Raw genomic sequence first — 27,373 nt, 5'->3', positions numbered from 1 at the left:
CAAAGCACCCGGAAGCCAGAAACGAAGAAGCGGTGATTTTTTTAATGAAAAAAATACAACACAAACTGGGCGATAAAAGAGGAGCAGGTTGCACAGGCTTTCCAGGGGGGATACTCATACGTGAACGACGCTTCCCGGCATCCACATGGGAGTATAAAATGTGAACAGACCAGAAAAACAATCGTTTGAATTAAACAGGAAGACAAATTGACAAAATGTTTCGCGCGGTGCTTTGAAGAGCGATCCACGAACAAACATAAAGAGCCGTTCCATCCCCTGCACCGAAACCCCAACCATGTTTAATTCGTTAAAAGCCACCGTAAAAATACCGCATGAACCTGAGCCACAAATATCTGGGTGGAAAACAACCACCACCTTCTACACATATTTTGATAAGGGAAATGTGGAAAAAGAAGAAGAGAAAGGAATCGGGGAATTCATTACCATCTTTTTAAACTGTTTTTGCGCTGGCACCGGCATTTTCTATCCCAACAGACACGACCGGAAATGAGATGACCAGACCGCAGTCTGTCTCGTTTCTTTCATGTCTATCCAGCGCTGTCTACGTTGACACGTCATCGTCGTTGTTTGTAAGATGACTTCTCGGGCTGATAGTGTTTGGACTGAAGACTTCAAGCTCAGAGGCGCCGAGGTCATTCCATCCGTAATCACTGTGTCAATCTATCTGTCTCCGCTGTGTCAATCTTTCTTGTATTATCTACCCCTGACAATCTTACACGTGAGAGCATCGAATGAAGGCTGGTGATTTTTAGGGCAGGCGTCTTGTTATGGCAAGAAAACCGGATCTGATTCAAACTGGCTCTGCTTCTGTGGAATCAAAACTCAATGTGACTCCCATTGGGCTGCTGCAAACGTCCATCACATTGCTTACGCTTCCTCTCGTCACGGTCTCGGTCTTAGCGACAGCTGCAAACACTAGTAAATGAAGAGTTTTTACGTGAACCAGATTAACACCTGATGTCGAGGATTATTTAAGTTCACATTTGATTTACGTATCAGTTTTGCACCGTGGTGTGGAAACGTTTTCGAGGTCTCGTATTTCTCCGCTGAGATTCTTGGCTCCTTTGACGCAGAAAATACACACACATATTCAGACAAAAAATGGGTGTCTGTGGGAGGGGACTCGTGCGTGCGTGTGTGTGTATGTACGCCCGCTTGCGCCTGTCCGCTTGCATACGCATGCATGTCTTGTGTTTGTGTGCTAGTATAGGTGTGTGCATGTGTGTGAGTGTGAATGTGCGTGCGTGCGGGCGCGTGATGTATGTGTGTGTGCGTGCGTGCGCGTCGTGAAGGAGAAACAAGAGATGCAGAGCCAGAGGGAGAAAGAAACATGCAGACCGCGAAGTCTTCATGCAATAAACGCGAGCTCGTATGCACACGGGGTAACGGTAATAATATTCCCATCTATCCATCTGCCCCGTTCAACCATGCACAGATACTTCTTGCCGACAGAAACTTTTCTCATAATTTGCGAACTCCGCCGATCCAGGCAGCCATGATATCATCCCCAACCTGGTTTTTAGAGCACATAAACTGCATGACAAGCATAACGGTGGTTCTTTATTACGCGAAGACAGCACGATGAGAATAGACAAGTCGTTTAGTAGACAAAAACAACACTGCGGAAATCTGTCTCTCCGTCGGTTTCTGTCTGTCTGTCTGTCTCTGTCTCTCTCTCTCTCTCACACACACACACACACACACACACACACACATTCTGTATATGACAAGAGACTGAACGCGGGACACAGAAACAGCGTGTCAGAAAAGACACGTAGGGCAGATAGAAACCAGACAGAAAAGCTCGTCCACTCAGGATCAAAGACAACAGAGAGCGAGGGGGGAGGGAGGGGAAGGAAAAGGGGGGAGGGAGGGAGGGGAAAGACACATGGAAATTGTCTCAGTCCATTCTGATGATTAGAGAGAGGGGGGGAGAGGGGAGTGAGAAAGAGAGACAGACAGACAGACTCAAGTGAGTTATTCATACATGGACCAGTTTCCTTCGTTAAATATGTCATAATAATGAAAACATCATATTACATCATAACAGTATGTGAAAATACAACATCTAGAGTAAATCTAGAATTGTCTGCGCCACGAAACAGAAGGAAAGAAAGGGAGACAGACGGAAAGACAAGACAGACAGACAGACAGACAGACAGACAAGAAAATCTCGTCCGCTCAGTCAGCGTCATCCAGAAACATGGAAATGATCTCATTGCGGGGATCAGACTGCCAGTAGTGTTTTTTACTACGTGCTGCCCTGGCACCGCATGCAAGGTTTCATCCCGTGCTGTCTGCCTGCCCGCCTGCCTGCTTTCCTTTGCCAGGGCAGGCGAGAAGGGAGAGAGCGTTTCATTGTGGGGATCGAACTGTCTGTCCCCCTGACTGAACGTGGGTTTCCAAACGGTTATGTTCTCCTGAAACTGGGAGGAGGGAATTTCGTCAATAATCTCTTTGCCTGTCTGTCTGTCTGTCTGTCTGTCTGTCTGTCTGTCTCTCTGTCTCTCTCTCTGTGTCCCCTATCCATCACCAATCCTCTGTCTGTCTGTCTCTGTCCCCTATCCATCACCAATTCTCCCCCTGTGTGTGTGTGTGTGTGTGTGTGTGTCCCCTATCCATCACCAATTCTCTCTCAGTCTCTCTCTCTGTCTCTCTCTCTTTTTCCCCTCTCCCCCTTTCGTTCTCTCTACCGGGCCCCCCATCTCCTCGCCATCCCCCTCTCCGTGCGTGTATGAACTAAGAAACGTCAAAACTAATTACATACATTTGCCTGCACTTATGAAAACGTAAATTGGATTGACAATTCCATACGTCTGACAGCACGCGCTTCTTTGATCCCGGTGATTTTGTTACTGGTTCACTCAGCACAGTTTTCCGACGAGCGAGTTTGAATCACCGCATATTAATGGCATTTAACTGAAAAACCGATAGAGGTGACATCTATCTCCCAGATTCATATCAAGTCACATCTAGACATCTGCAAAAAAAACGTGATATGGCAGAAGCAGGCTCAAGAGTTTATGTCTGCAAGCATCATTTTACCGTTTGTTTTATTTATTTGGATGAAAAAGGTTTCAATGTTCCAGGAAACACAGATATATACTTCTCTCGTTTTTGAACACCGAAAGATATCTGCACCGACCTCTTTCACTGTGTGTGTGTGTGTGTGTGTGTGTGTGTGTGTGTGTGTGTAAATGTATGTGTCTGTGTGTATTTTTACCATTTTTTTCTTGTGTGGTCTGTGTGTGTGTGTGTGTGTGTGTGTGTGTGTGTGTGTGTGTGTGTGTGTGTGTGTGTGTGTGAATGTATGTATCTGTATGTGTTACCATTTTTTCTGGTGTGGTCGCGCGTGTGTGTGTGTGTATTGTGTGTGTGCGCACGTGCGTGGGTGCGCGCACGTGGAAGTTTGTGTGGGAACTTCGGTCATGGCTGAATAAGTAGGCTTAGAGAGAGAAAAAAAATATATATATATATATATATATATATAAAAGAGAGGGGAGAGCGACAGAGGAAGAGACAGAGACAAAGATGAAAATGGTGGGCAAGGTGACATGAAACAGGCTGAGATTTAGCAATAACTTTACAAAGCATATCTGTAACAAGTGCAAAGCATGCTAATCACGCCAAGAATGGGGTCAATCAGAGGGAGATACCTACTGGACTTGGATCAAACAATCCTGAAATCAGTCGAAGAAAGAAATAATTTCATGTGTGTGTGTGTGTGTGTGTGTGTGTGTGTGTGTGTCTGTCTGTCTGTCTGTCTAAGTGTACGTGCGTGTCTGGGTGTATTCGTATGTCCATTAGTATCCTCTCCCCTCCATGATATTAATTAACGCATGTGGGACTGAGAGTCAAGCCAAGACAGAGAGGCAATGAGAACGAAAATGACAAGGCTTACAAGATAAACACTGTTGGTGTGTGTGTGTGTGTGTGTGTGTGTGTGTGTGGATGTGGGACTGGGTGTGGAGAGACGGTGAGGAGGAATTGTATTATAGTTATACACACTTGCGCGCGCCCTAACCTGCTTGATTTGTCTCCAACGAATGCACATCGTGGAGAAAAAAACAACAAAAAAACATCATTCAGCTGACTCATATTCTGACAAACATCACTGGGACGGATCTCGGTCAATGGGGCCTCCATAATACGTACATCAAATCCGACGCAACTACAACATTACCGGTTTGAGCAACTCACCATCAAGACGTCCACATGACCTCAGCCGATTTTTTTCCCCTCTCTCCTACCATTCATTCCTTTCGTTAACCGAGACAAACCCACACTTAGATCGATGCTTGCCTCACGAATCGGCTCGATTAACATGAGAAGGCGCCCATCCCCCTAGTCCATCAAAAAGAAACCTTGCAGACTGATGGTGTTTCAGATGATGTCAGCGTTACGAGTTGTCGTTCCACGATCGACACTCGTCGCTACAGGTCTGTTCGCTGAGAAAAAGGGGTTGTAAATGCGGTCTTCGGTGGAAAGTGTCTTTATACTGAGCAGTCAGACATGGACAAGCTTCAGACTGGCTGAAAATCTAATATACAGTATTGCAATCTCTCTCTCTCTCACACACACACACACACACACACACACACACACACTACCAATGCAATGAACATCAGATTTTAAAACGAATGTTGATCTGAATGGGGGAGAAGAAGGCAAAACTGACTGCAGGATTCTTCAAAACAAAAAACTATAAAAAAAAAATTATTTGAATCATTATGCTCGTTCCCTGTTTCTTCACCCCTTCGGTAAGGACTATGAACATAAACTCTCTCTTTTTTTAATTAACAGAATTCTCATTTTAATCTTATTCGAAAAGACCGACACTGATGCAGAGGCAGAGGCAGTCAGAGAGAGAGAGGGGGGGGGGGGGCAGAGGGAGAGAGAGAGAGAAAGGAGTTTGTTAATCACAATGACCCTCAAATAGTCAGAATCAGTTAATGAATCGTAACATATTTCACTAACATGACGAGATATTACATCGGTAAAGACCTAAAAGGAGGACAAGCGACCTTGTAAACGATACTGTGGCGAGAATTCTCTCGTTGCATATTGCATTTCCTTCTGAACACCTGGTACAACTTAATTCCAATACTTAAAACCGTCCATAACGTTTTTAAACTAACACACCTTGATGAATTATTTTACCTATGCATTTTTAAATTAATGTCCCTTCCGTCTTCCCCAACTCACTTGCACTCCACCTCCACTCATACACCTAAACTCACAACCCTCCTTTTTTTTTTTATCCATGCGAATACATGATTCAACAGCGGAAGAAACAGTGACAGTGTCTGAAAATCTGTACAGTTTTCATTTGAAAAGCAAAGCAGATTTTAAGTGGTGGGCGTTGGGAATCCTGAAGCACTTATAAGTGCTGCCTTTTTCTTTTCATCACCAGTTTGGGGGATAAGGGAAAGCACACGTGCTCCCATTTTTACCTACACAACCGTTCAGTTTGACTAATGTCGCAAAAATCATCCCTTGATGAGCTTGGTACGCATAATCACCAGTTAGCCTTGGGTTCTGGTGACACCGTGGTCACGATCCGGACACGGGCAACGCAGCGGAGGAGAGGTGGCATCAGCTCACTTCCCCTCCACGAACCTCCACCAACACGATCTTCCTTTTTTAGTTGACAACGGACGATAGGAAACGTGGGGAAATTGTTTTTCACGAGTCCTCATTGTAACTCGATACAGGAGGATGTATGGCGATACCTGCCGTCTTATCTTTCCCCCTGAATGAAACACGACAGGGTTTTTGTGAGGGTTTCACACGCACACTCAGATTATTGTGCATACGCCAGTACATGTGCACTTTCCACAAGCAAAGACAAACAAGCCAGCGTGGGCTCTCTCTCTCTCTCTCTCTCTCTCTCTCTCTCACCCACCCACCCACCCACACACACACACCGACTGAATATAAACGGTCATGTACGTAATAGTGCGTTAGTGCGTGTCTCGATCGAATCTCGATTTTACTCGAAAGGGTCACACTCTTGCATAGCATCAACAAAGTAAACACGTAAGTTGCCCACGAACGCTGAAGAAAGAAGAATCTGATTTCCAAGACTCTTGTAGAATATAAGAGATTGCAACTGTTCAGAAAAGGCATTCGATCTTTCTCGACATAAGGTAGCTCCATGATGTGGATGATGATTTCTCGTGACGAAATGTTCCACAAATACTACATATCGAAGCCAACACACACACACACACACACACACACACACACCATATATATATATATATATATATATATAAAAGCACTGTATTCCACCATAGTTCACAATACACGAACGACGATGCCTTTGTTGGGTCATTTCAAAATTGCGTGCGTCCATGACCGATGACCGACACGAAACTTTAAACCCTTATTATCATTATTCGCGTTCTTGTTACCGTTGTTGTTATCATAGCTCCTAAGATAGACAGACAGATAGATAGATAGATTGATATGCGTTTATTTGTGTGTCATCAGCTGGAGAACCCCATATCAAACGCCACGTGCGTGGGAGCGGAGAAGACGCAGCTGGCCATGGACTCGGTGTACACCAAGATCTACTTCGGTTGGCTCTACTTCCTCGTCATGTGCATCATCCCGCTCTGCTCGCTGGCTGTGCTCAACGCCTTCCTCGTGCTCGCCGTCAAGAGGTCCCAGCGCCAGAGGAGAGACATGAACGTCAAGCAGGTCAGTCAATGCGTCTTGCCTTGTTTGTTCCTCGAGGTTCTGGGTGGTTTAGTTAGCTAGTCTGGTGTTGGGCACCGTGTCAGACTTGCGTAACATGAAATAGCTCACAGTGCATTTCAGCTCCTGACCCTTACGTTAACTGTGAGCAAAATCGTACTTGGCCGCTTCTTGAAAACAATAAACCCAAACCTGAACTGAGAAATATGAAATACGTGTATCTGAATCTCTCAGTGAGAATGCTTACATCCTCTGCTTGTTTTATGGGGGGGGAAAAAAACCGGGGTGTAAAAGCAGAGTGTTCACTCTTCTCTGAAGCAGTAGAGATGGTGGCTGTGGTTGCATCAGTTGCTGATGACGGTGGCAGTGGTGGTGGCAGATGAAGAGGACCGGGAATAAAACTGCAGCAGCAGCTACGCCGGCAGTAGTAGTCGTCGTTGTTAGGCGTTACAGGCGACGCTAAACTGCCGGTGTTATTTCAAGTATGCTGTGGGAAACTAGTTACATGCAACCTCCCAGAGTTAATGGTCATTAACTTAGTGTTGCTTCCATTCCATAGCTTGGTGGTATCTGATAGACGATGGTGCGTCAGACAGAGAACCACAATAGCAGTGATGTTTAACTCACTCAGTACGGCCAGCCCTCTCTTCTCCTCTACACAGACCTCTCGGATGTCCAGTGGGTGTCTGAATGACCCAACCTTTAGCTTCCGTCGTCAGAATTGTGGTATTCTTTGTCAACATTCACCTCTTCAGTATAAGAGCCTTTCGCTTGCAATATTTTGATGATGGTAATTGGGGTGAAACGCTGTTAACGTCGTCTCTTTCGCCGTTCGTATGGAAAGAGTTAATACACTCTGTGTCATCATTCTACCATGTCCCTGTTGTACCGCAGCTGAAAAGTGTCTGGATAGTGAATGGATATCATACACTTTTCTAAAAATGTCTACAGCTTGACGGCTCTTTTTCTATCAGACGAATATATTAAACCGAAATCTTGTACTTAATGGATGTAATATGGCTAACCTTTTTCTTTTTAATTCAATATACTTTTATATATACTTTTCTTTTTCTCTCAAAAGAAGTCTTGAAAACTGCGCGACGCTGTGATGATACATATTTTCTCTCTCAAAATTAGTCTTGATAACTGAGCTATGCAGTGATGATACGTGACTGGTACTGACGTGAACTGACGCAGTGGTCGCTGTGCTGTTTCAGAGCCGGGAAAACAACGTGACCATCATGCTGGTGTCGGTGGTGATGGTGTTCATCGTGTGCCAGGTGCCCGCCCTCATCTACAACATGGCCTACGCCATCTCCCTCACCACCGTCACCACCTCTCCCGCCTGGCACGTGCTGTCCACGGTCCGCAATTTCCTCGTGCACCTCAACTCGGCCGTCAACTTCATCCTGTACTGCGCGCTAGGCCAGAAGTTCCGCCGCACCTTCGTGCGGACCTTCTGCCCGTGCATCGCCCGCCGGGCCCGCGACGGCTTCCACTCCTTCACCACCGCCAACCACGACGTGCGCAACGTCCACCACAGCAGCTCCACCAACGGGGCCGTCTACATCAAGCTGAAGAAAGCCGGCAAAGCCGCTGGGGCCGGCAAGACCGGGGGAGGAGGCGGCGGCAGTGGTGGTGGTGGTGGTGGTGGTGTGGGGAAGGGGAAAGGGGGACTGGGCGTGCTGTCCAAGCAGCAGAACGGCAACAACAAAAGCAGCACGACAGACATGGCCGACCAGGACAGTGGGGTGGTGGTGCACAAGTATTCGCCGCGCGCGTCCGTTGACTCCAGCAACTGCGACAGCGCCCTGTACCTCACATCCACTGGCCGCGGCAAGACCAAGACGCGCATCAGCGAGCGGTCCTTGCTGCCCAAATCGCGGGACGACGTCTGACCCAGTTCCACCACACACGTTCCGAGGGAGTCTCTGCGACGTCCGTTTTTCTACTGGTTGTCATGCTGTCACGGCAGGCTGGCGGTACCCCCCCACCTTTCAGCCCCATTCACTTTCAACTGCACCGAGACCTGTGTCATCACCCACCTGAAATGTCTCGTTTTCGTTCACGGTCTGAAACGGGGGACTTTGGAAAGAGGATTGTTTGTGTCCAAGCCCGGTTCCTCAAACAGTCTGGGTTGACTTGCTACTGTGATGACTGAAACACGTTGCTGTTCATTTGAAGATCGGAACTGTTACGGAGATGGACTGGGGCTAACTTTCAGTTTTGTGTGTGATGCTGAGAGTTGGAAGTTCTTGGCTATGATAGCCCTAACAGGCGAATCTGTTGGTTTTGTTTAGCAGAACCGGACCCCACTTTGCTTCATTCTCCACGTTTCAGATCGCGCGCAGGAGACAGACACGACTAACTACTGTTTCCTTCGCGCGGTCTGAACGAGCTGACTCGCTGTGATGGTTTCAACGGACCAGCTGCTGTGATGGTTGAGCCTGCTAGTTGTTTGCATGGTCACAAGGGTTCGTGAGAGTGAGAACATGAAAGAAGCCGTGGTTTCTTAGAGTGATCAATGTCGGCTGATCAACAAACGGTCATTGGTAATCAGAACTGTACCGTTTTCTGTCAGAACTTGCCGGTTGTCTGTGACAGGCATGGGTTTCTTTGTTCTGGTTATCCAGAGAGACTGAAGAAACGTCAGCATGCATATCTGCATTCGCTGAAGATACGTCCCAGCTTGCCTACTGTACGATTTGGGCATGTTCGAATGCTAAACAGTATGAAACAAAAGTTACTTGTAAGGTCTTGTGCTTATGTGAGTTCTATTTCTAAAGCATTGTGCATGTTATGAATATATAAAAGATAATCATAAAAACCATTAAAGAAGTGTATATAGTGAAAGGATCATGTTAATGTCCACTTATATCACCAACATTAAATGCTAATAATTTATTCAGGAGATGTAAATTGTAGATAACGACAGGCTAGAGTTTCTACCAGTCTTCAGCTTCATTAATTCTGGTACATTTGGCGCTAGATCATTTTGCAAGCGTCAACGACCTTGTTAGCATGAAATCGTTTGCCCCTGTGTAATGACAGTACTGCTCAAACATTTTAGAAGAAAGACATACACGAGTCACCCGACTTTCATGGTATGGAATTTGATCATAATCTGTGAGAAGAGAGAGAGCGAGCGTGAGAGAAAGAGAGAGATGGAGACAGAGACAGAGTTTGGGAAAGTGAGACAGAGAGAGACGGAAACAAAGACACAGAGAGACAGAGAAAGAGAAATATAGAGAGACTGTGTGTATATGTGTGTGTGCATGTGTATGTGTGTGCATGTGTGTGTGCATGTGTGTGTGTGTGTGTGTGTGTGTGTGTCCTTTATCTGTTACATTACGATATTCCAAACCATGCTCGTTCATTGGGGAATGGGACAGGGAAGGCGATTACCGTAAAAGCACCAGACAAAACACAGTAACCAAAAAAAAGCAACAGACTGTACAAAACAGGAAAAAGACGCGAATAAGCCTACTTTAACGCGCCGATTAAAAATAAAGCTGCTTCCAAGCCATTTCACGCCGTCATTCAAATGTTAATGCATGCGACAACACACCTGACTTCAGGTAACATGATAACGAAAGCAACACTGATGGCAAATCCTGTGATTCGGAACAATTCAGAACTAACTGCCGATGAACATTAGGCCGACGTCATGACTGTTCCACACGAAAACATTTTTCTTTAAAAAATAATAAATTCGTGCCATTGAATCAGTCTCAGCCAGCCCAATCCTACCAGCTACCCACCCACCCATGCCCCCTCTTTACACGTCCTCGTGCATATCCCATATACCCTATGGCTCCAATCCGCTTACTACTTCATGGAAAGTACATTTCTAAGTTTTCGTTTTCATCTTTTCTTCTTCTTTTTTTTTTTTTGAATGTGAAATGCAGCCAAACCGTACGTTTGTATAATCCAGAACTATGGCTATTTTTATGGATGTTCACTGGTAATCGAGGCAATAAAATGTGGTGATAAAAAAAAAACCCTTCTCTTTGGGCTGTTTTTCTCCGTTCCCCCCCCCCCCCACCCACCCACCCACCCCGCCTCATCATAGCCACATTCGAATAGTCCCCATTCAGTTGCAATATCCTATGTTCTGTTTCTGTGTCGCATTGTATTACAGGCTGTTGTACTGTATTACACGCTGTCCTATTCAATTTCGGGCTGCTCTCCCCGTGGAAAGTGCATTGCTACAGTAAAGCACCACCTGGGATATAAATTTGCCTGGGACAACTCTCTTATCTTGTTTTGTTTTGTTTTTTGGTTGTTGTTTTTTTTTAAATTTTACGTGCGCTAAGTACGCACCCAGGACTTCGGTTTATCGTCTCGTCTGAAAGACAAGCACCCAGCCCACCACGTAAGTTCAAGACACAGACAGACATACAGATGGTGAAGATCGGAGAGGGATGGAGGGAGGGAGGGAGGGAGAGACAGTTGTGTGCGAGTGAGAGAGACAGACAGACATAGAGACAGACAGAGAAGTCTTACATGTGTTAAAAAAAAAGTGTGTGTGTTAGTGTGTGTGTGTGTGTTTGTGTGTGTGTGCGTGTGCGTGCGTACTTCCGTGTGTGTGTGTGTGTGTGTGTGCGTGTGTTTAAAGTCAAGACCACTGTCACCTCTCTCAAGTTCTCCTGACAAAATGTTACCTTGACATGAAACCAACCCACTCATGTTTGGAGAAAGAAAATGTGGTGCTATATCGGTCTTAAGTGTTTGGGAAAACATGAACGTGGGAACGTGCCACAAAGACACCTGTAACCAAAACAAAAAACGTTTTGATTGATATGGGTACTCATAAAGCGCCCATCCTTGGTCGGAGACCAACCTGTAAGTGCTTTACAAACACGGAATCATTGCACACTAAGCTGCCTGCCTGGATAGAGCCGACTGATAGCTACCTTTAGGCGCTCATCATTCGTTTCCTGCGTCATTCAGTCAGGCTTCACACACACACACACACACACACACACACACACACACACACACGCACGTATATCAGAATGGATTATGGATTCTATTATGAAATTTTGTCTGGGACAACACTCTTGTTGACTTGTGTTCTTTTACGTGCGTTAAGTGCATCAAACACACAGGACCACGGTTTGTTTTGTCTTTTTACATCTCGTCCGAATGATTTAGCTTCTAGTCAGCTACGCAAGATACTGTGGAGGAAGAGAAATATCGGGTATGGGATTCGAACCCGTTCCCCCATATTCTCTCGCTTCCTATGCGGCAGGCGTTACCACTAGGCTACCAATCCACACCCCCAGAACCACCATGAGTAATATATATCCCCAATATTGACAACAACAGTAAATAATAATCACTAATCACTACTATTATTATCATCATTGTAAACCGATCATTCGGGAGAGAGAGAGAGAGAGCAACACAATATCAAAATGATGAGTTTTACAGCAATCACTGCAAACGATTGGCCACAGAACGTTTACCGAAAAAAGACGGAGGGGAGTACAAACGCATGAATACATACATGCGCAACACACGCATGCACGCACACCGTCACACACACACACACACACACACACACACACACGCACGCACACACACACACATACACACAGACACACACACACAGACCACTTAAAGTGAAAAGACGTTGAATTCAAGAACACACCCATACACACACACACTCTCTCTCTCTCTCTCTCTCTCTCTCTCTCTCTCTCTCTCACACACACACACAGGAAAATCACCGATCCACGCCGTTCGTCAAAGGAAGCAGCAAAATACACCAGCATCACCTCAGATACCATTTTCGAGCCAGACAATTTGTTGTCCAGTCATCCTGCACCAATTTGTGACCGGAAATCGATGTCTCCGGAGCGACCTCGACCTCAACCACTCAAGCTGACACGACCATCGAAATACCTCCCCTGACCAGTGTACGAAAGTAAAAGACGCTCACCTGTTTACCAATCTGCCAATCGAAAGTAAAAGACGCTCACCTGTTTACCAATCTGCCAATCGAAAGTAAAAGACGCTCACCTCTTTACCAATCTGCCAATCGAAAGTAAAAGACCCTCACCTCTTTACCAATCTACCAATTGAAAATAAAAGACACTCACCTCTTTACCAATCTGCCAATCGAAAGTAAAAGACGCTCACCTGTTTACCAATCTACCAATTGAAAGTAAAAGACACTCACCTCTTTACCGATCTGCCAATCGAAAGTAAAAGACGCTCACCTCTTTACCAATCTACCAATTGAAAGTAAAAGACACTCACCTCTTTACCAATCTACCAATTGAAAGTAAAAGACACTCACCTCTTTACCGATCTGCCAATCAATCCATGAAATCACTACTATAACCAGCTGACCAACATCAAGGATCTACAACGGACTGCAATACCTCCAATATTATCACAAACGATCCGTGAAATCACAGCAGTGACTGGTCAACTCACTTCATTAATATACAGAGGAAGAACTCGCACACTCATGAAATTACGCGGAAGGGGATTAAAGGTAACTTCACATCAGCGTGTATCCGGTCTCCCAGGAGTGATAGTTCAATGCTAGTGAAGATCGTTTGAACAGCGACAACTATCCATGCTGTTGGCTTTTTTAACAAATAAGCTTTCACGGTTCACTCATGGATGCTTTTTTTTTTTTTTTTTTTTTTTTTTTTTTTAACTAACTGCAAATGATCATGCCAGACAGTATACAGGAAAATATCAAACCAGTGGACGGCGAGCGAACCCTTTATGAGGAAAGAGAGAGATGAAGAAAAAAAAGGAGGAGTTGGGAAAAGCCGAACATGCAACAACAACAAAAAAAAAGAAATTTTTGTGGATCACACCATTCCAGCTTATACACCATCATAAATTTCAATAACTTGAGTTTGAAAACAACTTATAATATTTATACCCAGAAACACAGAAAATCACCCCCGCCCCTATCTCTCTCTCCCTTCCTCCCTCCCCCCCCCCCCCCCCCTCTCTCTCTCTCTCTCTCTCTCTCAGGGACAAACACACACACAAACTTTACATATACATCCCTTTGCCAGACAGAACTGTTGCCTGATATGCCAAATCTATCACCACAGACTCCAGATCGAGACAAATACCAGAACCACAGAACAAGAACGTGGACATTTGACATTGTTGCTAACGGTCCAGTCGACCGCACAGAGCCATATCAAGACTGCCGAACTATATTGCATGATTCAACTGAGTTAAACACTTAACTCTGTCACATATTCAAAAAATCACATAAAACAATACAGTTCATAACATATCATCTTAACCATTAAAAGCTCCTAAAAGCAAGTAAGACAAGGCTGTGCTGAGGACATCAGGTCCGACGCTTAATTTATCATCCCCGCATAACAAAAAACACTGAAACGGAAAAAAAGAACAACTTCAAAGCCACAAAAATAATACAAGGCCATATAAAAAGGCCATATCTGCAAACAACACTGTAGAACTGACAGCTAGTGCTTGTTCATGCTCTTGCTCTTGTTTGCTCTTCTCTCTCTCTCTCTCTCTCTCTCTCTCTCTCTCTCTCTCTTCTCTTCTCTTCTTCCCTCCCTCTCCCTCCTCTCTCCCTCCCTCTCCAACATCTCTCTCCAGGACAAAAAATCCAAATCCTTGAATAAAAACGTTTCATTTCTGAAAAAAGACAGCTTGTGCCTATCCTAGTGTTTACAATATCACTGCCTAATCGCCAAAGCAAAACGGCAAGGATATTACATCATACACTGCGGAAAAGATTTTTAAAATGTCAAGGCTCGTTGAAAAAATAAAGGGTGTGGGGAAGGCTGGGGAAGCAAAAAAAAAGCAGACAACAGTGAAAACAAAATTCTAATGGCAGAAACAAGGACAGCAACCAAAAAGAGGAAATTTCTAGCACATTTATTTTTTCCAGAAGGTGAAGGTGCTATTTCTACTGCAAGTCCCCCAGTATCCCACGGGAGAGGAGGGAAGAACAGAGAGGCATGGCGGAGTGAAAAGGCGTAAACATGAAACAACTTCCGACGGTGTCACCATGCGCAGACGGAGCGAAGTGGCGAGCACGAGGTCCGGGTTTTCCACACTGGCTGAAAAGAGTAACCACGCAGAATAACAGAATGCCAGACTTAAAATGTTCTACGTGCGTGCATGAAAGGAATGAACATGTCAGTGACCCCAGAACGCACGTACAAAATGAATTCGTGATTTGGTTCCACGATGTATACACACGAACAAGCACTACAAGCCATTTGTGTCTTAACTTTGAAGCCCTGCAAGGGACTTGTGCGCCGCTCAGATAAAAAGTCTCGGGACAGAAATACTATCGTGTAGTTAATGCTTGTCATAAAGTCTTTCGGTATATTGGAGAGGAGGGCGCTGGGTGCAAACAGTTCAAAGAAGATCAAGTTCACATCATTATTCATTTCAAGGAAGTACGAAAGAGATACCGCAGCCTAGCAGGCGGTACCCATCTGGACCAAAGGGCCGGGTTCCTACCACCGAGCTGAATGTCAGCTCTGCGGTTCGTATGCCCTCCGTGTGGTCTGCTGGCCGATTGGAGCGACACGTGGGATCAATTCCACATCACAACACCAAAGGAAACGAGGAGTGGCTTGGAATAGAAGGGAGTGGCTGTCTCACAAGGGCAGGAGGGTGGGATGGTGAAAGGTGCTAACAATTCTCCTTTCACATCTTGGCCAGCCCCTAGCAAAGTCTCCAAGCTCGTTTAAGGCCATGTGAATGGTAACGAGTTCAGTCTCGTCAGACACGTCTGGGTCGACTGGCTGTGATCCAGATACAATCGTGCGGTCTTATCTTAATCGAAATGCGGCCCACAGCAACAGAACATGCTGAACTTAAGCAAAAGCCAGTGTGTCATTGAACTCTTTTCCCACTTCAAAGCTTGAAGGCTTGAGCTTGTTGAACAGACAGAATGGAGAGAAAACTCGGCATCCTCAGTGACGCAGGATGTTAGTTAATTAAGCGGCGTTCGCGTTGTACTGATCGGTCCTGTGAAAACTTCCACTGCCTTGGGACATGCTTTTTCTTTGTCTATCCATTCTGACTAGATGAGGCTTATTCCAACGTAGCCTGGCGAAACTGGGTGATCATCAGCTGTGCAGCTTGGAAAAAAGAAGAAGAAAGAAACGAAGAAAGAAAGGAAGAAAGTAAATGAAAGGTAATTAATAAATTTCAAAAATGGCAGAAAAAGAACAAGGAAAATGTAGTAGTAGTTTGTTTGTCAAGCATCTCCAACTTGACAACATCATAAGACTGAGGAAAACCGAAAGCAACGATTCACAGGAATTCGAAGAACCCGAACAGAGAGTAACTTGAGGTTACGCATAACCTTCCCGTCTATGCCTATGCAGCACCGCAGTGCTATGGGACCAGGAAGGCACATGACAGGTGGTGAGGAAGGGGAGACCCAGACCAGACCTGAGAACAAACAACGAACAAGGGTGAAGGGAACACAAGTCTGTGGCTATTCCTTCCCCCTTCCAGACTAAGCCACTACATGACCGGACAGTCGATGCAGTCTGTTTGCCTCTGGGCTTCCAGTCTGCTCCACAGCTGAGCCCCGGAAACATCTTTCAGCGGATGGATAATCACACGCGCGCGCTCACACACACACACACTCACACAAATACATACGCACGCACGCACGCACGCGCGCGCGCGCCCACACACACACACACACACACACACACACACACACACACACACACACAGAGTCGTGCGAACAGAAACACTTGTTTCTGCTGTGTCTGTGCGTGCCTGCATGCACGCGCGCATTCACAGGTATGCGTGGCCAAATGCTGGCTTGCGTGCACATCCGTGTGAGTGTTAATTCGTGTGTTGTTCCTTCCTTTCCCTTTTCTCTTTCTTCATTCTTTTTATCTTCCTTCTTTTTTTTCCAGATCAGTCCCAACTACTCTATGAAACTAGCAACAGAACAGTATAAATAAAGGCGACAAAAAATACATAATTTCAACAATCATATTCATTTGATAATGGGTGTTAAATTAAAAAAAATCCCAACAAGAAAAGCATTCCTGACGACATCGACGAACAAATCCCGACACATTTGGAAACTGAAAGCAAACATAAAAGTTTGTTCAATGACTGACTATAGTTATTTTCAAGGCAGATATGTAGCTGCACTGCTCACGGAAATACTCACAGCTGAGTTAAGGGATTTGCAAGTGTACGTCTACTACGATAAACTCTAATGAGTGGGTGAAGACGAAGATGGGTCGACCAGCAGACAAACCAGGCGACAGAAATTGAGAAAAAATCGTGAGGAGACTGGTTAAATTGGAGACGCGACCCTATAACAAAGCTCCAAGGAGAAAAAAAGACTTCTACATTTTTTACAGACCCCGGTACAAACGTATCTTGCCGCGATCATGAAATGTCAGGGGTGAGAAATAACACTGTTCTTGTGGCAACAGCCCAGCATTTGAAGCAGCGCTGGCATTCACTGTTCTCATTCCTCATGGATTGTCTCTCCACCCCGGCCCACCCCCACCCCACCCACCCCACCAAAATAAGTTTTCAATTAGATTGTCCTCATTAGGCTTCGGTTCTAAACGCAAAGTGGAACAGCGATATAAAAAAAAATTAAAAGGGGCAAACGGTTAGAGTAGAAAGAAGAAATAAATAAAGATATGGGTTGTGGACTGGGAAGCAGTGGAGTTGACGCCGCATTAAAAAAAAAAGAAACAAAAACAAAATTGAAACAAACAAAACAAGAACGAATACGGGTGATCAACGTGAAAGAAGTTGGAGGGGTGGGTCGGAGAGGGGGGTGGGAAGGGGAGGGGAAAAGAGAGTAAGTGAGAGAGAGAGAGTGGGAGAGAGAGACAGAGAGAGAGAGAGAATGTCACAAAGAGAAAGGATCACAGTGTGTCTATTTTGATGTCAGACAGTTGTGGCAGTGGGTGAAATCTTCAGGTTGAACACAACCACTCCTCTCCACACGAACACACAACGATCATCAAAAAAAATTATATTAACCATCCTCACCAAAGGAGGAAACAGGGTCAGAGCTATTTTACGGTGCCCAAACCCGCAGCGGGCCGGCCCGGGCCGAGAAATGAAGGTTGGCAGATAGGTCAGAATGGTGTTGAACACTGCTGCCAAGGAAATCGAATTGTCTAGACTAAAACCTTAAGAAGAGAGAGACGGGGGCATGGGGAGGATGGGAGTGTGTGTGGGGGGGGGGGGGGGGGGGGTACAGAGAGAAAAAGACAGAGACGCAGAGATACAGACACAGAGACAGAGAGAGACAGAGAGACATACTCTGGATAGGGAATTCCGGGCAACAGAGAAAGAGCGAGTCAGTTTCAGAAGCAAACATTGGTTAAAACGGAGAATTATCCAGCAGTCCCTCTCATCACGTGCAAAGACATTATCTGTAACTTTCAGTCTGAGACAACTCACAAAGTTCGATCTTCCCCACAAGCGAACGAAATTATATTGTTTGGATTTTTTTTACGATTTCGTTTAATCATTGAGACGGAGATGGTGCATTTTTTTTTGTTTTTGTTTTTTTTTGTAGTTTTTTATGTTGTTGCACGTGGGAGCGAGCGAGCGCGTGTGTGTTTGTGTGCGTGCGTGCGCGCCCGTCTGTGTGTATGGTATGTCTGTTCAAGACAAAGAACGTAACACAAGATCGATCACCCCCAAACAAACAATCTTTTCACGCTTTGATTTTTTTTTTTTTTTTTTTTCAATTTGGAAACATATATAAATCTAGAAAGGATGTGTGTGGTTTTGTTTTTTGTTTTGTGTGTGTGTGTGTGTGTGTGTGTGTGTGTGTGTGTGTGAATACTAGTGTAAATGCATGTGTTAGAAAGAGAGAGATGGAGAGAGAGAGTGTGTGTATGTGTGTGTTTATCTCTGTGTGTGTGTGTGTGTGTGTGTGTGTGTGTGTGTGTATGTGTGTGTGTGAGTGTGTGTGTGTGTGTGAGAGATTCTATGTGTGTGTGTGTGTGTGTGTGTGTGTGTGTGTGTGTGTGTGTGTGTCTGCGCACGCGCGCGCTTCCGTTCGTCTGTGCCTACATATGTTCACGAAGGTGCTGAGAGCAAGACGGTTTCCCAACAGCCATATACAATCACAGATACAAACACAACCTCTTTCCTAAAGAATACGGTAGTGGGGGGGTGGGGGGGGGGGGGGTCTACGTAACCGCCGCGAAACTGAAGGTTCTGATGAAAACAGTAGCCCATCTGGTGGTGGTCCAGAAAATGGGCTCCTACAGTTGCCAAAGGTTTCCGGTGAAGAGCTCATTTGTTCCACCCGAAACGAGGTTTCTGGCGGGCCGTCGGCATCGCTTCAGACGCCCGTGGTAACGAACTCGGAAGTATCGCCGACTTGACGGGGAAACTCCCCGCTGAGATGAGAACAAACTGCTCGCTGAGAAAATGGACGTCTGTAAGTACCGGTAATGTGTGACGGAGACAATCTGGCGCTGTCCAGAGAACTGGGATTGAGGGGGGAATGGGGGTTAGGGAAGGCGAAGGGAAATGTTTTGTGTAGTTATTAACAGAGAGGTGAAGAAAATCCAGGCTGGCCCTGAAGCACGTCTGTATAACTAGTTATGTAGGTCAATGCGCGTGTTGTGAGATACTCTACTCGTAAGAAGAGGGTCGCCAATGACGTCAAATGCCTCGGCAAAGTCAACAACAACAACAAAAAAGAACGCCTGTAGTTTCATTATCACTGATGTTAATAAGGCAATAATCATCTGGATTAGTGTGTGCTGTATAGCATGAATCGTTAGACCTAAATCCTGGGTGGACTGAATGTTATAAGCTGACCCGATTGAAACGATCCAGGGCATGTTTCTTTGAATGATTCTCTATCAGTTTTTATATAGATATATCTACACATCTATATCGATATATATATACATATACATATTGTGTATGTGTGTGCGCATTTTATATGTATTGTGTATGTGTGTGTGCGTCATATATATACATATATATTATGTCTGTTATATGCTATATTCTATCATATATATATATATATATATATATATATATATATACATGTTATATACATTATATATGTTATATATGTACACAAATGTACAAACATAAATTATATATATATATATTTATTCACGTGTTTATACACACACACACACACACACACACACACACATATATATATATAATTATATATATATATATATATAATTATATATATATATGTGTGTGTGTGTGTGTGTGTGTGTGTGTGTGTGTAGCGCGCGCGCGCGTGTGTGTGCGTGTGTGTGTGTGTGCGTGAGAGTGTGTGTGTGTGTGTGTGTAGCGTGTGTGTGTGTATATGTGTGTGTGTGCGTGTGTGTGTGTGTGTGTGTGTGTGTGCGTGCGTGTGAGTGTGTGTGTGTGTGTGTGTGTGAGTGAGTGAGACGAGTTGTGAAAGGAACATTGGTGAGCTTTTCAAAGAAAATATAAATCGCATCACTCGTATTGCCCTTTACCGTATCGCGCCGCATTGCGTTGCATGGAACTGTATTGCTTTGCACTGCACTGCCCTGTATTGTATTGTACTGTATTGTATTGTATTGTATTGCATTCTGAGTTGTGTTGCACTGCACTGTATCTTATTGCATTGTCTCACTGCGGCATTGCATGCATGATCGGATACTACCAACAACAACAAAAAAACCCCAACTTATTCATGCTTTGCATTATATCAGTGGCCACCTGCACACACACACACAGACATACAGACAGACAGACAGAGAGAGAGAGAGAGAGAGGACCGGGCGTTGAAGACAATCCGGCCCCGGATACACGTAAGCGAACGAAAATCACCGAGTTCACCAACGTCTCCCATCCTTTCCTGCTACAGACGTCATCCATCACGTCATCAATTGCGTTTCAGTCAGCCCCCGTTAACTCCTCACGCTTGACCTGGTGGTCTCCTATCGCACGTGCTGTGTGTGATCAGGCTGGCCCATCGTTTTCGTTGTTGCTTGCAGTTCAGGTCGTCTACATTCTATTTGCCCGACCAGCGAAGGTAACCTGGTGTCTTTCGTGGTGTGTGTGTGTGTGTGTGTGTGTAATGACATGGTTGCTGAAGTTTGCTCGCCCGATTTTTTTTTCTCACAGTATGCATTTCGATTACTCTCTCTCTCTCTCTCTCTCTCTCTCTCTCTCTCTCCATTTTCCCATAACCGCAAACTTTATGTTGCTTTTATTGATTTCGAAAAAGCTTTCGATTCTATTAACAGAAATCTACTCTGGACTATTTTGTTTAAAATGGAATAAAAGGTAAGTTATTCAGATGCATAAAAAGTAGGTACGAAAACATTAAATGTAGGGTAACATATGGTGATAAACTTACAGATTATATTACATGTACAGCAGGAGTTAAACAAGATAACGTATGTAGCCCAGTGTTATTTTCAATTTTTATAAATGAATTGGCATTGCAAGTAATCCGTAATGGAAGGCATGGAGCTACTTTTTCATATGATGCTTTTGAATTATTTATCCTTTTGTTGGCTGATGATCTTTTGTTATCAGAGACAGTTGTTGGATTACAGCGTCAGTTAAACAGTCTGTGTAGTCCTGCTTCTTCACTTCAATTGAAAGTAACATGAATAAAAGTAATATAACTGTCTTTAGGAAAGGGGGGTATTTAAGTGGGCGAGAGAGATGAGTCTATAATGGTGTAACAATGCCTGTAATTAATGTTTATAAGTACTTCGGGATATTTTTCTCTACACGTTTGAGTTTCTCTGCAGCTTGCAAAGATCTTGCTAGTAGAGCAAAAATGCGTTGTTGTGTATTATGCAGAAGCTTCATATTCTTAATAACAATTCTTTTGAGCTATTTTTCAAACTATTTCATTCACAGGTTCTACTAATTCTACAATATGGTTCCGAATTATGGGGGTTAGAGAAAGCTTCAGTTCACTGCGAGTCTGTTCATTTATTTGCAATTAAAAAGTATTTATGTGTAGATATGCGAACACTGACTAATCTTGTTTATGGTGAGACAGACAGATATCCCATATATGTAAATTCTGCAGTTAGCTGCATTCGTTACTGGCTCGTTAATTCAGATGGATGCTTTTAGATTACCATATAAAGCGTTCAGTATAGAATGTTGTATGACGTGGATATGGATGGAAAGAAAAACTGGGTTTCAAACGTCCGCATTTGTTTGTGTGAGAATGGTTTTGGTGATGTCTGGGAAAATCAAGGTGTTGGCAATATGAATGGTTTTATAAGTTTATTTCGTCAACGTTTGATTGACGGCAGGTGGCAGAACTGGAATGATCACATTAATAGAAGTGAACGATTTTGTTTGTATAGAACACTCTGTTGTAATCATGATCTTAAATATTATTTGAAAATGAACATTGACAGACAGCTGAAATATGTATTACAACAGGATTTCGGTTTGGTATTTCTGACTTGAAAGTGCACCGTTCCAAATATAAATTTCGTAATGACTGTGATTTGTTGTGTCCATTGTGAAGAACAGCAAAAGATGATGTACACTTTGTTCTCTGTTGTCCAAAACTTAATGAGATTAGAGTTAAATTTATCCATCCTAAATATTACAGACATCCTAGTTTGTTCAGACTGAGTTTATTGATGTCATGCACAAAACCTGATGCTATACGTAATCTTTCCTTCTTTTTGTACAAGGCTTACAGATTTAGAGAAACACTCATTCTATAGTCGTATTTCCATTGTTTATTTCTCAGCAAATTATGTTATTGTCTTTTGTTGCTGTTCAAATACCCTTTCATGAGGGGCTATGGCCAAAAAATGAATAAACCATTCGTTCGTTCGTTCTCTCTCTCTCCACGATTGGGTGCTTTGATCCTTCACTCACTGACTCACACTCGGACCTGGCAAAGATCTACATTCGTGTGTCTCTCTGTCTCTCCATCCTTCCTCACCCTTTCTCTCCCACCAACCTCTAACCCCCATCACCCACCCTACCTGTAACCCAATGACATCAAATGCCTCGGCCAGGTCATAAAGCATGAGCAGTAAGTGTCACGTGACAGGAAAGCCGGTGTAGTATCCCAGATTGTCCCCCACCTGGAAACGTCCCCGGGGGAAAAATTGAACGCTAAATTGACGGGCAGTGAGGGGTGGGAGTGAGTGGAGAAGTATGTGTATGTGTGTGTGTTAGTGTGTATAATTGTGCGTGTGCGTGGGTGTGTGGGTGTATGTGTGTGTGTGTGTGTGTCTGTGTGTGTGTAGTTTTAAGTGTAGGAGGTGGGGGGGGGATGTCTGTGAGTCTGTTTATATATTTCTGTGTCCATGTCTGTTTTCTTGCTTAAAGCTAGCATGAAAGCCGGAGTATAAGTGTATAAATTATATCCAGTTGTATGCCGTACAAGCTTTGGGTTCGTGCTTATGATATGAATATAACAAGTATTTTTACACGCGCGCTCATGTGTGTGTGTGTGTGTGTGTGTGTAATTGTCTTTGTCTGATGCTTGCATGCGTGTGTGTTCGTGAGTGTGTGTGTGGGAGGGGGGCCGAGGAACGTGCGAATGTGTGTCTGTATGCATATACGCGCGCGCGTGTAGGAAAATGTGAAAGTTATTTAAGTGATAAAAACCTTTTTTCAATGCAAAATCTTTGGTATATATTCCCCGTTTTTTCCCTGTTTTTCTGTCAGCGTGATAATGCCACTGGGTAAAATATCTGAACATGCCTCAGTTGACAAAACTGAAGAGATTATTATATGGGAGACAGAGAGAGACAGAGAGAGGGACAGACAGAAAGAAAGACATGTGTGTATATGTGTTAGTGACTTGAAAATATTGAAACAACAGTTTGAAAACAAACGACATTCCACGGACATAAACGTTTAAGAGAGAAACATGTGGTGTCACAAAATTTTCATGTCCTCAATAAAACAATGAACAATCGAATTTTTGCCACGTCCGAGCACAAAATAAAATAGCAATAACAATAGTAAAAACAAAAACAAAAACATACAATAACTAAAAAAATAAGAATTGCCTCTGCTATGCAAAATACCTCTTCGTATTGTGTAGAAGCCAGCAGTTCTGCGAAATGCTCTTTTCTCGACTTTTTTTCTTTGTCCTGCATCCCTGAGTGCACTGGGGTAAATATACCGACCTTTTTTTTTTCAAGTATGAAACCACATGGGCACAGTTTTCATCACCCACGCTGAATTCGATACGTCCAGCTTTTAACACTCTTGCAGAGAAAAATCAAACAGTCATCACTGAAACCACACACACACACACACACACACACACAAACACACACACACACATATATATATATTTTTTTTTTTTTTTTTAACAGCTTCCCCTGTTCTTGATGTGACGGTTGGTATACTTCAGAGGACCGTGGTCTGACTGCTGACACGACCTACACCAATATAGTTACACACACACACACACACACACACACACACACACACACGTGCGCGTGTGCGCACGCACACGACCTACACTAATATAGGTACAGACTCATACATATGGGCGTGCACACACACACACACACACACACACAAACAGAGAGAGAGAGAGAGAGAGAGAGAGAGAGAGCGTGCTCGCAGATGTGACAAATGTTCTGTTGGAGAAAAGCTGGGGGAGTGACGTGGGGGGGACGGGTGGTGTAGGGGTGGAGGGGGTATTTTTGGCAAAGGGGACGCTACGGGATACAAGGGGGTGACATTTTCAGGGTAAGGGGAACATTTCAAAACGAGGCTAAAACGCAAAAAAGGGGGACATTCTGGCCGCTGAAAATGTCCGCACGGGACATCATGAACGGTGAGAAAGTCCCCGGGGTACATTTCCAGCGGTCAAATTTTCCCCAGGGGACCGGTTTCCGGGGTGGGGGACAGTCTGGGATGCTACACCGGGACTGAAAAAGCAAAAACAAGAAGCAGGCCTGACAGAATTCTGGGGCGGATTTTCTGCCCTTGTTGATTTCATTCATCACTGCGTCGGCAAACGTCGGTATGTCCAGAACACGTCAACTTCATAAGAGAGAGTTCGAGTATCACAACCGACCAGTAAAGAACACCATGTTGATATGGGCGTTGGGATGTGTGTGTGTGTGTGTGTGTGTGTGTGTGTGTGTGTGTGTGTGTGTGTGAGTGAGTGAGTGCGCGCGCGCGAAGGCAGTGCACAGAGGGCAGTAAGTAAGTGCGTGACTAAAGGATAGTAAAAGAGAAAGCGGGGAAAAGATTGAGGTCAAGACTCACTGTGTAAGGAGCTTGATAATGGGGCAGTGGGGTGTGGGGGAGGGGGGTGGAGCGCTCGTGCCTGCGTCTGTATGTGTGTGTGTGTGTGCGCGCGCGCGCGAGTACATGCCAGGACGAAAGCTTGCGCGCGCGTACGCGCTCCCGCGCGTTAAATAACAGACACGTGCGCGAGAAACACGGAAAGGGGTGGAAAGGAAGGGCATCAGGCGCTAATTGACCGGCAGATATCGGCTGATTCGGGGGAAACCCCAACAACTCCCACAGGTCGGGAGCGACGAGCAAATGCAATTACGGGGCGAGTGGACCACCTCCGCGGACAGTGCGGTGTCCGAAAGACAGGGCGAAGCTGCACACCAATAACAGTCCGCCACCACCCGCGTTAACCAGCACTGATGACTTGGGTCAGCGCGATGAAACTTGACGTGACCAAACCAATCTTCCAAACGAACGCAGGAGAACAAAGTTACTTCCCCCTCTGCCTCCCCCCCACCTTCCTCCACCCCTCTGTTCCCCCCCCCCTTCCCCCTTTGCAGAGTGTCAAAAGGTTTCTGGTAGAAGTTGTTTGATCAGTCGGGGCGATTGATCGGACTACCAAACCAAATGGAATGCTGGTTAATTGTTTTTGTAAGCTGTGTGTTTGTTGTTGTCAGTCGAACTCCTCTTCAGCCAGAATGATCAATTTGCTTGCTTTGGACCAACCTAGTTTGTGTCAAATTGGTCTTGGACCTGTTTTCTTTTTCTTCCACGGTGATCCGATGAAGATAAATCATTAATAGTGGCACAATATTTACTTAAGGGTACCTCTGAAATCAGTGTGAATGCAAGGAAGAAAATCATACTTGCTTCATACTGGTTTAAACAGCATTTTGTTTTCAAACATATCGCAATACAAATTCGACAGGGAATTCGATAGGAGAGCAATAAAGGCATGTCCTTGCTCAAAATGTATCCAAACAATTTGTGACAGAATTGCTGGAACTCCTTCAACGAAAAATAAAACCAAGCTCCTGTAAAACAAAATATTCAAAACTGGGATGAAGTTTGGGTGTTGTTCTTGTTGTTGATGTTTTTACAATCTTTATACATTATAGGATAAAAATTTCAGCCTTGGCTCCTCACACCGACTGAGTGTACTATGAGTTCACTGAGACGAGTCTGACACGCTTCACGTATGTGTGTTCACATTTCCTGGTTACAAATACGGATGTTCGTAGGCTATTTCTCAGGCCTGGTTTGTTTGTGGGTTTTTTGTTGTTGTTTGTTTGTTTGTTTTTGTGTGTGTTTGTTTGTTTGTTTGTTTTGTTGTTATTGTTGTTGTTTTCTTGTTGTTGTTGTTGTTTTGTTTTGTTTTTTGAGTGTGTTTTTTTTAATGAAAGAAAGGAAGTAATCCGGAGTGCAGTTCTGTTACCTAGCCTTAAACAACAATACATAATCAAAGAGAAGTCATTACAACCCTCGCCCTCTTCGACCACAACACAGTGGAGAGTCTGAGGGTGGCATGGGTTCCTTCCAGCACACTTTGGGCACTCGACCGGACGTCCAGCTCAAACCGAGGGAGATTACTTGTCTTGAATAACAGACCAATATTCATTAATTCCCCGGATATATCATAATGTTATCGTTCTTTTGAAAGAAGTCCTCTTTCATATCAAACTACAAACGTTTCACAAAAATGAATGCCCATCAGCTTCGTTTGATGCTGCTGTCATCATACACAGACGTGTTCACCAGGTAATTTTATATAGATAGATAGATAGATACTGATGGCTGTTTGCACAAAGTTATGCTGATGGTTTGATTCTATTTGTCTCTTGGTCTTATTCGTACCCTGTCTGACAACCCCCCGCCCCCTTAACCGTCCCCCAACCGCTCTCCTTTCTCTTCTATCAACCCAAGGATTCCTTGCCTGTCCAGCGTATTTCTTCATCTCGGACAATGACCCTGTCCGATACACGAGGGCCGATAAATATGATCTGTCCAACAGGGAAAAGTGCGACAGGGGGTGGAGGGAGAGAGGGAGGAAACGAGACTGCTGTGGAGATTCTTCCTTAGAAATGACACGACCGGCATGCCTGTGCATGTAACGCATTTAGTTGGCCATGCTCCTTTTCTTCTTTTATTTTTTTCAATTTTCTTTCTTTTTATTTGCTTCCTGTTTGTAAGCGCATGAATATCTCCAGGGAGGACACTGGTGGCAATTTGCAGAAACGTGCAGAAGGGGGGAGGGGGCAGCATGAATCTGCCTTATGCCTTATATTTCCTCATTTTTTTCTTCTTTTTTTTCCGAAAATTTGCCTTTCTCCTTATCCCTTTCCATCACCCCTCACCACCCCCTGTCCCCGGAACCTACCCACACCCACATGTCATTTCTTCCATTAATCCTTCCGTACTTTGCTGAATGTGATTATTCATTTCTTCG

The 27,373-nt window shown here is 44.5% G+C and overlaps 2 protein-coding genes across 6 annotated transcripts in view; one reads left to right on the top strand and one right to left on the bottom strand.

The window, feature by feature from the left end:
* The window catches only part of LOC143297015 (FMRFamide receptor-like), a 142,260-nt gene extending 131,408 nt beyond the window's left edge, over window positions 1-10,852 (top strand). For all 4 annotated transcript variants that reach the window (XM_076609146.1, XM_076609147.1, XM_076609148.1 and 1 more), the window contains 2 exons: window positions 6,517-6,726; window positions 7,941-10,852. In XM_076609146.1, coding sequence (XP_076465261.1) covers window positions 6,517-6,726; window positions 7,941-8,621 — 891 coding nt within the window. In that variant the 3' untranslated portion in view covers window positions 8,622-10,852. The remainder of the gene's footprint in view (window positions 1-6,516; window positions 6,727-7,940) is intronic.
* LOC143297255 (focadhesin-like) overlaps window positions 1-27,373 on the bottom strand; it is a 724,856-nt gene that overhangs the window by 677,568 nt on the left and 19,915 nt on the right. The gene's annotated exons all lie outside the window — the stretch shown is intronic.

This window comes from Babylonia areolata, chromosome 22 (genome assembly GCF_041734735.1).
Source record: "Babylonia areolata isolate BAREFJ2019XMU chromosome 22, ASM4173473v1, whole genome shotgun sequence".
Taxonomy (NCBI): Eukaryota; Metazoa; Mollusca; class Gastropoda; order Neogastropoda; family Buccinidae; genus Babylonia; species Babylonia areolata.
The sequence above is the reverse complement of the archived record's forward strand: the minus strand, read 5'-3'. Positions and strand labels throughout refer to the sequence as shown.